This window comes from Colletotrichum siamense (assembly GCF_013390195.1).
Source record: "Colletotrichum siamense strain Cg363 chromosome Unknown KSG_Cg363_contig04, whole genome shotgun sequence".
Taxonomy (NCBI): domain Eukaryota; kingdom Fungi; phylum Ascomycota; class Sordariomycetes; order Glomerellales; family Glomerellaceae; genus Colletotrichum; species Colletotrichum siamense.
Window position 1 is genome coordinate 6,147,388 of NW_023501017.1, and position 12,514 is coordinate 6,159,901.

At 57.9% G+C, this 12,514-nt stretch overlaps 4 protein-coding genes across 4 annotated transcripts; 2 read left to right on the plus strand and 2 right to left on the minus strand.

Annotated features, from left to right (window-relative positions):
• Positions 1-878: 878 nt before the first annotated feature.
• Positions 879-3,340, plus strand: bglD-1 (putative beta-glucosidase D; the record flags this gene model as incomplete). Its single annotated transcript, XM_036639434.1, has 2 exons — positions 879-990; positions 1,044-3,340. The coding sequence occupies 2 exons, from the start codon at positions 879-881 to the stop codon at positions 3,338-3,340; spliced, it is 2,409 nt and encodes an 802-aa protein (XP_036496729.1).
• Positions 3,341-4,333: 993 nt separating this feature from the next.
• klhl40a (Kelch-like protein 40a) lies at positions 4,334-5,373 on the plus strand (the record flags this gene model as incomplete). Its single annotated transcript, XM_036639435.1, has 4 exons — positions 4,334-4,362; positions 4,499-4,625; positions 4,751-4,832; positions 4,976-5,373. The coding sequence occupies 4 exons, from the start codon at positions 4,334-4,336 to the stop codon at positions 5,371-5,373; spliced, it is 636 nt and encodes a 211-aa protein (XP_036496726.1).
• A 293-nt stretch (positions 5,374-5,666) lies between these two features.
• apr-0 (Subtilisin DY) lies at positions 5,667-8,214 on the minus strand (the record flags this gene model as incomplete). Its single annotated transcript, XM_036639436.1, has 6 exons — positions 5,667-5,790; positions 5,860-6,125; positions 6,176-6,263; positions 6,320-6,523; positions 6,572-8,058; positions 8,104-8,214. 6 exons carry the CDS (start codon positions 8,212-8,214, stop codon positions 5,667-5,669), a joined length of 2,280 nt encoding a protein of 759 aa, XP_036496727.1.
• Positions 8,215-9,221: 1,007 nt separating this feature from the next.
• Positions 9,222-12,478, minus strand: TPS2 (Trehalose-phosphatase; the record flags this gene model as incomplete). Its single annotated transcript, XM_036639437.1, has 3 exons — positions 9,222-9,769; positions 9,823-11,761; positions 11,849-12,478. 3 exons carry the CDS (start codon positions 12,476-12,478, stop codon positions 9,222-9,224), a joined length of 3,117 nt encoding a protein of 1,038 aa, XP_036496725.1.
• Positions 12,479-12,514: the final 36 nt, after the last annotated feature.

Consider the following 12,514-nt stretch of genomic DNA (forward strand, 5'->3'; position numbering starts at 1 on the left):
ACGGGCACTTCATCGGTTGCAGCCGGGTGTCTCTATCACATTATCGGCGCGGCCGTACAGCGGGGACACTCATTGGAGGCCACCATCTACGAATCGGGCTGCGTCATGGCGGCAAGTTTTCCGAGGCAAGGTTGTGCCGTGCTGCCATCGTCATGATGCTGTTCACGTCTTTCCAGCCCGGCCCTCGAGGCAATCCAGCAGCGGCATCCCACTCTTCAAATACCCAAACACTCGGAGCTAACCCTGCAAAAGATGTCGAAATGCGGTAGACGATATGTCAGCGGCCGGTTTCCGATGGCTTTTGGCCGGACATAGATATGATGCTTGAGTGGTTGCAGGGAACAGCATAATAAGGTGTCCCCGTCCGGCCCCGTTTACGGAGCCGCCACGCGTCGCCGCGTAACTCTGTGCGCTGCGGTATGTGGGCAGAAGAGCAACCGCACATACAAAGAGCCCGGATTTTCCGGCCTGGCATGAACGTCTTCTCGACTGTTTTCGTTTATTTATGTTTCACTGTCCGGAATTCCCGACTGCTTTAAAGCCAACGTCCCAGAAAACCCGCCGACAATGAGGTTATATGGAGATCCGCCCCTGAGCCTTAATTTATTGTGGCGCTCCTCGTGGCGGGCCGGGGACGTGGAAGCTCACCACGATGGGGCGCTGTCATTGCGATCGTGAACTAGACTGGCCGACATCTCGGCCTTATCGCCCCAGCGGCCGCGCAACGGACGTCGGCGCAGCGAGGCAATGGAGTTGCCAAGAAGTGTATATAATACTTGAGTAGAGACTGAAACTCGAATCATGAATCTTCAGACGAAAGAGTTTCAACTTCATCCCATCATCCGTTCTTTAGACTATTGCCGTTCGTTTGGATCAACATGAGAGTTTCACTCTCATCCCGCGCTATTGCGGCGCTTACTTTCGTTTCTTCTACTTCCGCTCTTTCCAACTCCTCCACCTCTACCTCTGCTATTCTCTCTGACGGATATGGTATTATTGATAACCCCCGAGTTTCCAGTCTTTGGCTCTGACATCATCTTCAGTCCAGCTAGGTGACTTTAACGATGCCTACGAAAAGGCCAAGGCCTTCGTCGCGACCCTCGACAACGCCGCCAAGGTTTCGATCATCACCGGCCAGAGCGTCACCAGCAACAGCACCAGCGGCAGCTCCTGGACTGCTCTCGCCAACAAGGATGGTGTCTCCGGCATCAACTACGCCTTCTACGTCTCCGGCTTCACCATGGCCAACGCCTTGACCATGAGCTGGAACCGCGAGCTCATCGAGCAGCAGTTCAGAGCCATCGGCGACGAGTTCTACGGCATGGGCTACAACCTCATCAACGGACCCGAGCCCGGCCCTCTTGGCCGTGTTCCCTACGGCGGACGAACCCCCGAGAGTTTCGCTGCCGATCCCTACCTGACCGGTATTGCCATGGGCAAGGCCATCTCTGGCATGAACTCTGCTGGTGTCATTGCCGGAGGCCGTCACTTCCTCCTCAACGAGCAGGAGACCAACCGTTCTTCGGGCATCTCCGCCACCACCTCCGCCGTCTACACCTCCAACGCCGACGACAAGACCATCCACGAGCTCTACTCCTGGCCCTTTGCCGACGGCGTCAAGTCCGGTATGATGGCCGTCATGTGCGGTATGACCCGTGTCAACGGCACTCTCTGCTGCGAGAACAACGACCTCATCAGCAAGGTCCTGAAGAAGGAGATGGGTTTCCTCGGTCTCGTCTTCCCCGATGTCAACTCCCAATCCACCTCTTACGGCTCCGCCAACGCCGGTCTCGACTACGGCTCCAGCAACTACTGGACTGAGGACATCCTCAACGCTGGCATCAACAACGGCAGCTTCACCCAGGACCGTCTCGACGACATGGCCATCCGCAACGTCATCGGCTACTACTCCGTCGGCCTCGACAACGGCAAGCAGCCCGAGACCGTCTCCAGCTCCACCGAGTACCGCGATGTCCGCGGCAACCATTCCAAGCTCATCCGCCAGGTTGCTGGAGAGTCCATTGTCCTCCTGAAGAACTCCAACACCTCCGGCCTCGGTCTTCCCCTGAAGAAGCCCCGCACCATCTCCCTCTTCGGTGCCCACGCCGGCCCCGCTCTCGCCGGACCCAACCAGCCCTTCAGCGTCCAGGGTACCGACTCCGATGTCTACCAGGGCCACCTTGCCTCCGGCACTGGCTCCGGCCAGCTGTCCCTGCCCTACCTCGTTACCCCTTTCCAGGCCATCACTGCCCGCGCCATTGAGGACAACAGCATGATCTGGTGGCTCCTGAACAACACCTACACCTCTACTTCTTCTGGTGGCATGGGTGGCGGCGGCGGCAGTCCCCCTGGCGGTATGACCGGTAACGCTACCACCGGAGGCGGCATGGGTGGAGGCAACAGCACCGGCGGCGGTATGGGCGGTGGTGGCGGCGGCGGCCTCGGCAACCTCGGCCAGGGTACCGCTACCACCCCTTCCTTCTCCAACTACGCCGAGAACTCCGAGGTCTGCCTCGTCTTCATGAACTCCTACTCCGGCGAGGGCGGCGACCGCAGCCTCCTTTACGACGACGAGCAGGACGCCATGGTCACCTCCGTCGCTTCCAACTGCAACAACACCGTCGTCATCGTCAACACCGCCGGCCCCCGTGTCCTCGACGCCTGGATCGAGAACGAGAACGTCACCGCCGTCCTCTATTCCGGCCTCCTCGGCCAAGAGTCCGGCAACGCCATCACCGACGTCCTCTACGGCGACGTCAACCCCAGCGCCAAGGTCACCCACACCATCGCCAAGAAGGCCACCGACTACCCTGCCCAGATCTGCCTGACCGAGGTCTGCGAGTTCTTCGAGGGCGTCTACATCGACTACCGTTACTTCGACTCCAAGAACACAACCGTCCGCTTCCCCTTCGGCCACGGTCTCAGCTACACCACCTTCACCTACGACAAGGTCGATGCCACCGCCACCAACCAGACCGCTCTGAGCTCCAAGTACCCCACCGGCGCTCTGTTCCCCGGTGGCCAGGCCGATCTCTGGGACGAGGTCGTCAGCGTCAAGACCAAGGTCCAGAACACCGGCGCCATCGAGGGCTCCGAGGTCGCTCAGCTCTACGTCACCTTCCCCGCCGAGGCTGCCCAGCCTACTCGTGTCCTCCGTGGCTTCGAGAAGGTCAACGTCGCCCCCGGTCAGTCTGGCGATGTGACCTTCAGCCTCCGCCGCCGTGACCTCAGCTACTGGGACACCACCGCCCAGCAGTGGGCCGTCGCCAAGGGCACTTACACCTTCTCCGTCGGTGCCAGCTCCCGCGACATTCGCGGCACTGCCCAGATCACCGTTTAGATTGTCTCTGCAGAGAAGGACTCCTTCGTTGATGATTGACTACTACACCGTTTCTTCATGTACATGTCTTTAGACATATAGATACCTTAGACTTGTTCCTGACGTTGGATAGAACAGCATTTAGACAAAAGCGTTGTTTTATAAACATTTGATTTCAATTTTCAAATCTCCGATGAAGCTTAACGCGAAATTTTATGTAACTCATGGATGGCTCAGTGATGTCTTGGCTGACGTCCTATGCTCAATGTCAGATTTCAATGTTCATGTTCTGCTACGAACAGCAACCGGAAACGTGCAGCCGTCATTCTGCGTCTCGATTCAAGCCTGTCTCGAAGTCCTTCTGAGCAACTGCCGCGCACCTTCAACTAAAGTGATTCAGTATTATATATCTTAACCTCAACATCTAAACATCAACTTCCGAGATCGTGTGTGAGCAAACTTAATCAACACCCATCGCGACTTCCTTCCAGTTCCTCCTGCCAACCCATAGCAGCACAGGTTCTTCCCGCCGATTATCAAGAGTCGGAGACCTATTTCAAGCCATCAAACTTCCCAACCTACCCACTTGAAGCGTTCAACTCTTCCCCCTCCAACCACACACCACAACAGGAGCGACCTGGAAGACATCACTGCTTTCACGCTAATACTACAAGGTGACTTTTGCATTTTAGACACTCAAACACCTTGGAAAAACCCAATCTGAAAGCCATCATTCATTAAGCTCAAGACGAGGCAAGCGAGAGAACGGATCGCAGCTGCCGTTGCCGTTGAGTCAGTGAACAGCTTACAGTCTCTAGGCCGCCAGCTATTTATATTCATCTTCGACGTCACAGTCTTCGTTCTTCTACCTCCACATATAAAAGTTTCACAAAAGAACGTATACACCTTCAAGTAACAGACCGCACGCGCCCCAACACAGAAGACCATCTCAGTCAGGGTTCCAGGAACAACATAGGACTTCACAAGTCAAGTCACACCTCAAGCTTCATCACCATGAGCCCTTTCGGAGATCAAGATCAATAGTAAGTTTCCCCCATAAGGTCCTCTTCACTAAATAAAGTACCCTCGCTCTTTGTTTATCCTCCTCCACTTGAGCAAAACTCTTAGCACGTGCTACCTTTTTTGTTCATGCTACTTCTAACTTGTATTCCTTTCTAGCCTCCTCATGTCAGGCATCCTGTCTGACTGCATGGTCATCTGCGGAGACAAGTCTTGGAACCTCCACAAGACGATCCTCTGCACGCGCTCCTCCTATTTCAAGTCTGTTCTCTTGAACAACTGGCCAGTGAGTGCATCTTCGCCCATTTACCCCTGTTTATCCTTTTTGAACTTTTGGGTACGCCATCCAATCATAGCATTGAGTGCATCTTCATATCAATGCCATGTATGCACAACGCTAACTTGACAAAGGAGGCGAAGATCAGTAAGGTTGAGATCACAGAGTACACGCCTAATGAGATTGACCAGCTTATCAGGTTCATCTACCTGGGCAGTAAGTCTCCATGTTCATGGCGCATTTTCGTCTTTGTCGCCCCTCTTTGTCGTCCCTGTCGTCCTTGTCACTGTTTTCGCATTTCTTCATTGCCATCGCCCCACCCCCTTTCTTGTCCACTTATCCTGACAAACCAAACACAGAGGTGAACTTCCAGCCCTTCGAAAAGGCCCACACCATCCTGCACAACTGCGCTCGCCTCTGGATCCTGGGCGACTACTTCAACGTCCAGGCGCTCTGCGACGAGGTCATGGACTACCTCACCAACAAGGTAGTCCCACGCAACGGACGCCTCGCGGAGGCTCAGGGCTTCTCCCTGAACCCCCAGGACTGGCTTGACGCTGGCCGGTGCATCTACACTGAGTATGAGAAGAAGCATAAGCTGAAGGACGCCTTCCTAGCTATCACCCTGGACAAGATCTTCGTCCGCAAGCAGGCGATCAACATGCGCGAGTACAAGACTCTTTGCAGGGAGTATAACCAGTTCGGCACTGACGCCATGCTCAAGCTGATTAAGGATGGCACTACAAGGCTTCAGTGAGCGAGGGCGCGGTGGGGATACTTACGATTGGAGCATATGGTCGGGTGCTCTATTAGGGCATAGAGACTCATTCGTCTGCATCTGACTGAACTTGGCGTTATCTGGCGTTAAGGGGTTTGTCGCAGTTTCCTTTCGCTTGCCTTTCTCTTCTTTTCACTCACAACTAGTTATTTGCAGCACAGTCTTAGATGGGGACGGAGCGCGTGTATGATACTTCAACCGCAAATATCTACTTGCTTCAAAGCAAGTCTGCTAATTAATACAAAAGTTGCAACATTTGATCCCATTTCTGATTAGTACCATCTGCGAGCAACTGTCGTGTTCCCGGTTGGCAGAACCGTAAACTCAGTCGTCAGTCCCTTCCAACTACCTGCCTCCAGAGGGTCAGAGAACGGGACCAATACGGCGAACCTCATGCTATGCTAAATGTTAGCCTCGTCTCCCATCGGTATCGTTTTCGGTCAAAAAGGCGGGAGTTCGACTTACGTGTAATTGCCAGGGGCAATCTGCGTGCCATCCGCCATCTTTCCAAACCAGTAATACGCCGACGTGAAGCCGCCAGTAGTCAACGCATTCCGGCCTTGGTCCGTCACTGGGAACGAGAAGGTATCGCTGGCATTATGACGAGCGGGGTTGAAGCTCGCCACGCTGCCGGCGGAAGACCACGACGTCGCCGACCCGATGTACCCCTTTTGTCCAGGGACGGGCGGGTACTCCCAGTCGCGCTCATTCTCGAAGCCGGATTCATAGATCTATTGTCATCAGAGCAAGCTTCATTCCAAGCCAAAGGGAGACAACTTACGTCCCATCTGACTTCTCTAGTTCCCCACTTGATCTTCATGAACATCATGGGAAAGTCTTGCGCACCGGTGGCAGTGTTGAAGTTGAATCTGTGATGGTCGATTAGCACAACATCATCATAATATCTTCCCAGCTTCGTACTCACGTCGTCTTGTTGCTGTAAGCACTTGTAGATCTAAGCCACGGATACGTGCCGTGGAAGGCGCTCTGCATCTGTTCCTTCAAGTCGAATGCGAGCCCCTGAAAAGGGACAGCGACAGTCTCTCCGTTGCTCCCCTTGACCAGGACTCGGCCACCATAAGCCGGGAGTGCCGTCTCGTTGACACCCTGCGGAATCTCAAAGGTAAACCTGCCATCATCAGCAACTGTCCAACCCAATAATGGGTGATGAACTCACTCCGCTTTCCTCGTCTCTCCGGGGCCCAACTCAAACACCTCAGGAACTCCCGCCGCCACCGTTATGTTCGACGGCGTTATCTCAGGTCGATACCGCATCCTCGGCGTCTCCCCCACGTCCTTCGCATCAAATGGCCTCAACATCTCAAACCCCGCCCAGCTCTCCACCTCAAAGCTGTACTTCATACTCTCGTTCCCGCCATTCCGCACCGTCACCCCCTGGCTCGCCCGGAAGTTGGCCGTATCATTCAGCCCGAACCTCGCCAGCTCCAGACTCGTGCCGTATCCCAACACCTTCTTCGCATCAATCAGCCCGCCGCCGACCTGCTGCGACGGCGCCCGGTACGCCTCGTCCGAGCCCCCGCCGTACAGCAACCACGGCAACGAAGCCCCGGAAGAGACAACCCTCATCGCCAGGTCCCTCGCAAACCCCTTGCCGTGTACATCCCGTCCGCCGTGCTTGGAGATGTACAGCGCCGCTACTCCAGCAACATACGGTCCAGCCATGCTCGTCCCGCTAAGCAGCACAAACTCGTTCCCATCGCCCCCAGGCCACGTGCTGAACACATCCGTCCCCGGCGCCGCAATATCCGGCTTGACGCTCAAATCATACAGCCCGCCCCAGCTCGTGAAGTAACTCGGCTGGATCACCTGCCCGCTCTCGTTTCTCTTCACCTCCGCGCTCGCCACCGCAATCACATTCTCCCCCGAGCTGCCGCTGCTCGCATAATACGCGCCGCCATTCCCCGAGTTGCCCGCCGAGATGGTAACCACCACCCCCTCCGCCGCGATCCGGCTCGCCACCACCGCCCACGCGTTCTCCGCAAACCCGCCCCTACCTCCAATACTCGCATGTATCACATCCATCCCGTCATCATATGCCCTCAGGAATGCGTCAATCAGCGTCGCCGTATCCGTCCCATCCCCCGCGCCAAACACCTTGTACGCATACAACCTCGCCCCAGGCGCCACGCCCATCCACCCCGTCTCCGCCTCCCCAGCAATGATCCCCGCGACGTGCGTCCCGTGGCCCTGCTGATCAACCGGGTCCCCATCCGGCGTCTTCACGCTCCCGACAGCCCACGCATCACCGACCAGATCCCACCCGCCCGCAACTTTGAACCCCTCCCCGAACCCGCCGCCGAGGGCTGAGTGGTTATACCACACCCCGGTATCCACGACGCCGACCTTGACCCCGTCGCCGCGGACGCCCTGCTCGTGGAGCGCGTCGACGCCCGTGGCCCAGTGCACGGCGTAGCTCCCCGCGGCACCGGGCTCGACCGCGACTTGCCGTTTGACGGGCGCGACGAGGTGCGCGTAGCTGTTGGGCCAGACGGTCGCGACGTCGGGCAGGGTGCGGAGGGAGTCGAGGTTGTGGGTGTCCGTCTCGACGGCGGCGCCGGAGAAGAGCGAGGAGGAGAATGTCTTGAGGACGGTGATGCCCTCTTCCGAAGCGAGCTCGTCGCGTTTTGTTATAGTGTTGGCGCCCTGCTTTGGTCAGCCGTGTTTTGATGTAAAGTGAAGACTTCTCACATTGGTGAACTCAACGATGAAGCGCTTGGGCTCGTTCTGGATGTCCTCCTCATCTTGGGCCAGAGCCCCGACGATGAACGTCAGGGCCGGAAGCAGAACATTAAACCGCATCTTGTCTGTTGATGCACCGTGGATAGCACTGGCATCTCATCTTCGTGAGGACGGGAGTCACGCCTCTTAATATTGACAGACATGCGCCATCACCACCTTCTCATCGCGCAAGTTCGCCCCGCCGTTGCAATCTAGTGCCCCGCATCAAGAGTGCAGTTGCGCTCGTTCCTGCAGACAATCCAACCTCGGAGAGGCAAGTCGCAAGCGGCATTGTCCCGATTCTGTCGTCTCCCGGGCTGGGGTGTTTTCACCAGGTCGATATAACTGCTCAGCATTACGAGAGATCAGGTCCTCAAGTCGTATCTGTAGTAGCTCTTATCCACCAAACGTAGACAATAGGGGAAGAAATCAAAAGAAACGCACTCACCTTCAAAAACATCCTCCCAAAACCAACATCGCCAAGAAAAACCCATGCAAAAGACCAGGATCATCAACCTGCGCAAACGTGCTCGGTCGGGCACTGCACTCAACAAGGCCTCACGAACAGCTTACCCTTTCCCACTTCAGCCATTTGAAAATCGCCGCGAGGTGATTCGCCAGCGCCAGCGTCTCCAATTGACTTTCTCTCGGCGTCGGCCGAGCTGCCAGGTACGACGGCCGATCCGACGACGATCCCAGAAGCAATGTGACCTTCTTTTCTGGGTCTCTTCTCTCTGCGCGCATGTGCCAGCGGGAAACACGTGAAAGGCATGGGCGTCAATGGCACTATGAGCCGGGTTTGTGACAATGAGGGAACGATGAAATAAATAAAAAGTCTATATGCATCTTGGCCACTGTATCTGTCGGGCCATCCCGCTCCGATGCTGGTTAACCCGTCATGCATCATGCCTCGTGTGTGTGTTGACTAAACTGCACTGCCTGCCTCTCCCTGCTCGATGTCTGCCGTCCATCGGCTGCCGATATCAAAACACAAAAAAACACCGTCTGGTAAAAATTCAAAAAGATGCCCTCTATCCTTACTCCCGGCTGCATGACTCCCATCCCATTTACAGCTTGCTTCGCTTCAGTCACTTCTCCGACTCGGGAATGTGTCCCTCCACCGTGCTCAGGGCCGCGAGGTTGACCTGCCCAAAGTGCTCGTGAGCCTCGCCGCCAAGGCCGACGCCGGCGAGCAGCGCCACGCACTCAACCACGTCCTCGGGCTCGAGTAGATGCCATCTCGCGAGCGTAACCTTAGTGCTCGCGCCGACCGTAACGGTGAAGACGTGCTCGTTTTCGACCTCATTGCCCGACAGGCCGTTGAGCGCCCGGAACATGTCCTCGTCGGTGAAGTCGTCGCCCAGGCAGAGGACGAACTCGACCCGGCCAGGGTGCTTATCCGTGGCGGGGGCGGAGTTGTACGTGTGCACAAGGCGCTTCGCTATCTCGCCCTTGTTGATGAAGGTCGGTCTGACCTCCAAGTTGGCCTTGCCGGCCATGACCTCGACGTCCCACTTCTGTCCCACCGTCGACTCGAGCTCCTTGTGGCACTCTCGTGACATGTGCAGGCCCTGCTCGGGGTCTGCCAGTCGGTAGTGCCAGGTGAGGGCGCAGCGCTTGCGCTCGATGAAAGAGCCTGGGTAGGTTAGCAATCTGGCGCGTTTTCGCTCGAATTTTCGAATGACTTACCAGGAACTCTGTCCGTGTAGGACTGGAACACGGCCATGACCTCGGACTGCCAGCCCATGTCGAACTCGTCGGCCAGGTTGATCCACTCGTCGGAACCGGGGTTCTTCATGAAGCTGCCGTGCTCGGCGCTGAAGCCCAGGCCAGCAATGTGGCCGAGATGCTGGGAGAGGAACTCCTGGTCGCGGCCGGAGATGATCCAGACGGCGTTGCGCTCGTCGCTGGTCAAGGCCTTGAGGGTCTGGAGGACGCGCTCCGAGGGCACGGCGGCGCTGGGCTCGCGGACGATCGGGGTGAGGGTGCCGTCGTAGTCGAACATGAAGAGGCGTTTGCCGGCTTCGCGGTAGGTCTTGAGCATCAGGGCGCGGTCGAGGAGAGGGGTGGCGACGACGTTCTTCTGGGTGCCCAGGACGTGGACGTGCTTGCGGATGAAGTGGTCGATCCAGCTCTGGACGTTCTTGGTGGTGACGTGGTTGTAGAGGCTGGCCTGCATGGCCATGCGCTTCTCGGGCGTCATGGTCAGGGCGTTATTGATCTCGATGCCGACGCCGCTGAGGTCCCAGGGGTTGATGTGAATGGCGTCCTTGAGGCTGCCAGCGGTACCGCTGAACTCGGAGAGGATGAGGGGGCCGTGGCCTTCGCGCTGGCAAATGACGTACTCCATGCTGGTGGTGTTCATGCCGTCGCGGACGGAGGTGATGAGGCCAATATCGGCAGCGCGCAGGAGGGCAAAGTACTCGTCCTGACTGAGGTACTGGGGGTAGTGCTGGACGGGGGAGAAGCCCAGACTGCCATACATGCCGTTAATGCGCATGACGAGCTCGTTGACGCGCGTGGCGATGCGGTTCTCGGGGTCCTCCTTCTCCTCCTCGATGCTCGTGGGCGAGGTGACCTGGATGAGCACCACCTTCTCGCGCCACTCGGGGTACATCTCGAGGAAGCGCTCAAACGCCTGAAGCTTCTGGGCGACACCGCGGACACTGTCGAGACGATCCCTGCCGACGATGATCTTCTTTCCCTCATATAGCTTCTTCAAGGCGTTGTACTTCTCGGTGACGGCATCGGTCCAGGCGTACATTTCGCACTTGTCCGCGTTGATGCCGATGGGGAAAACGCCGACCTGGACGCGAGCTCCGTAGGCGTCGACGCCGCCGCTGTCGGAGGGGAAGCCCAGAACGCGGGTGCAGCAGCTGGAGAAGTGGCGGGAGTAGCTGTACGACTGGAAGCCGACGAGGTTGGAGCCCAGGACGCCCTCGAGCACCTCCTTACGGCGCGGCAGGCATCTCAGGAACTCGGAGCTGGGGAAGGGCGAGTGGAGGAAGAAGGAGATGTACATGTTGGGGACGCGCTGGCGCAGCATGCTGGGGAGCAGCATGAGGTAGTAGTCGTGGACGACGACGACGTCGCCGGGCTTGTAGAGCTCGATGATGCTGTTTGCGAACTTTTGGTTCATGCGGTAGTAGTCGGCCCACTGGAGGCGCTCCTTGCGGCCGTCGGTGGGCTCGTGCTGCTTGTAGTGGAAGAGGGTGTAGAGGTCGTGCTCGGCGTAGCGGCGCCAGCGGCTCTGGTCCTTGAGCAGGAGGCCGTCGTCTTGCTGCTCGTTGTCGTCGCACAGCCAGACGGGGACGGTCTTGATGGTGCGGTTGTGGGCGAGCTGGTTCTCGAGGCGGACCTGGTCCTCCTTGGGCAGCCAGAGGCCCTCGGTCGGGGGAGGGGTCGGCAGGCGGGCGTCGCCATCGATCGGGATGGGAGCGGAGAGGGTATTCAGGCTCGAGAAGTGGACGGTCGTGGCCGGGGGCGTGCCGGGCGGAGAGAGGACATCTTGGGGGGTGTCGATCTCGCCGGTCCAGGCGACGACGGTGTGGTTCCAGGGGGTCTCGTCGGAGGAGAGGTAGGCAAAGGAGTCGAAGAGGGCGGACTGGCCGCGGCGAGGCTTCAATTCCTGTTGGTGGTGGTGATGATGTCAGCGGGGTTATTCGCACACAATGTCAATTGACGAAGGCAGAGTGAGTCTTGAGTGTAGTCTTACCCAGTCGGAGCCCTTGCGGTACTTGAGAGAATGGGGAATGTTAAAGGTGGCCGAGATGATGTTGCCGCTCAGCTGCAGGTCGGGGTTGGAGGCGCGAATCTGCGACAGCGACTCACGGCGGCCCATGGCGGCGAGCGTCATGCGCTTGAGGATGTCTTTGCCGATGGCGGTGCCTGGCGACGTCGGGAGGTTGTGGCCGGCGATGAAGGGCGTCGTGGCCGGGAGGGGTGTGGAGGAGGAGGGGGCAAAGGCGACCTTGCTGCTGCTGCTGCCACCGCGATGGCTGTTGCTGGTGTTGCTGTTGTCGCCGGCGTGAGTGTCGTCGTCGTCGTTGGTGGTGTTGTTGGTGTGAGTGTTGGTGTTGTGGTGGGAGGTGGAAGAAATGGAAAAATACGAGGGCGAGGCGGCGCGGGAGGAGCCTTCTTCGGGGGAGTCGCGGTAGGTGTAGGTGTGCTGGTGAATCCCCGGCGTCACGGCGTCGGAAAGGGCGATGCTGCGCAGCACCGGGTTGGCGGGGTTGACGGGCGCTGGGTTCAGGCTGTTGAGCGTGTGCCGCAGCTGCTGGTCGCCCACTGCGGGCGAGTTTGCCGATGAGCCAGCTTCTTCTGGCTTTTGGTTTTGGCTGCTCATGATTCAGTTCAGTGGGTGCGGTGCGGTGCGGATGCG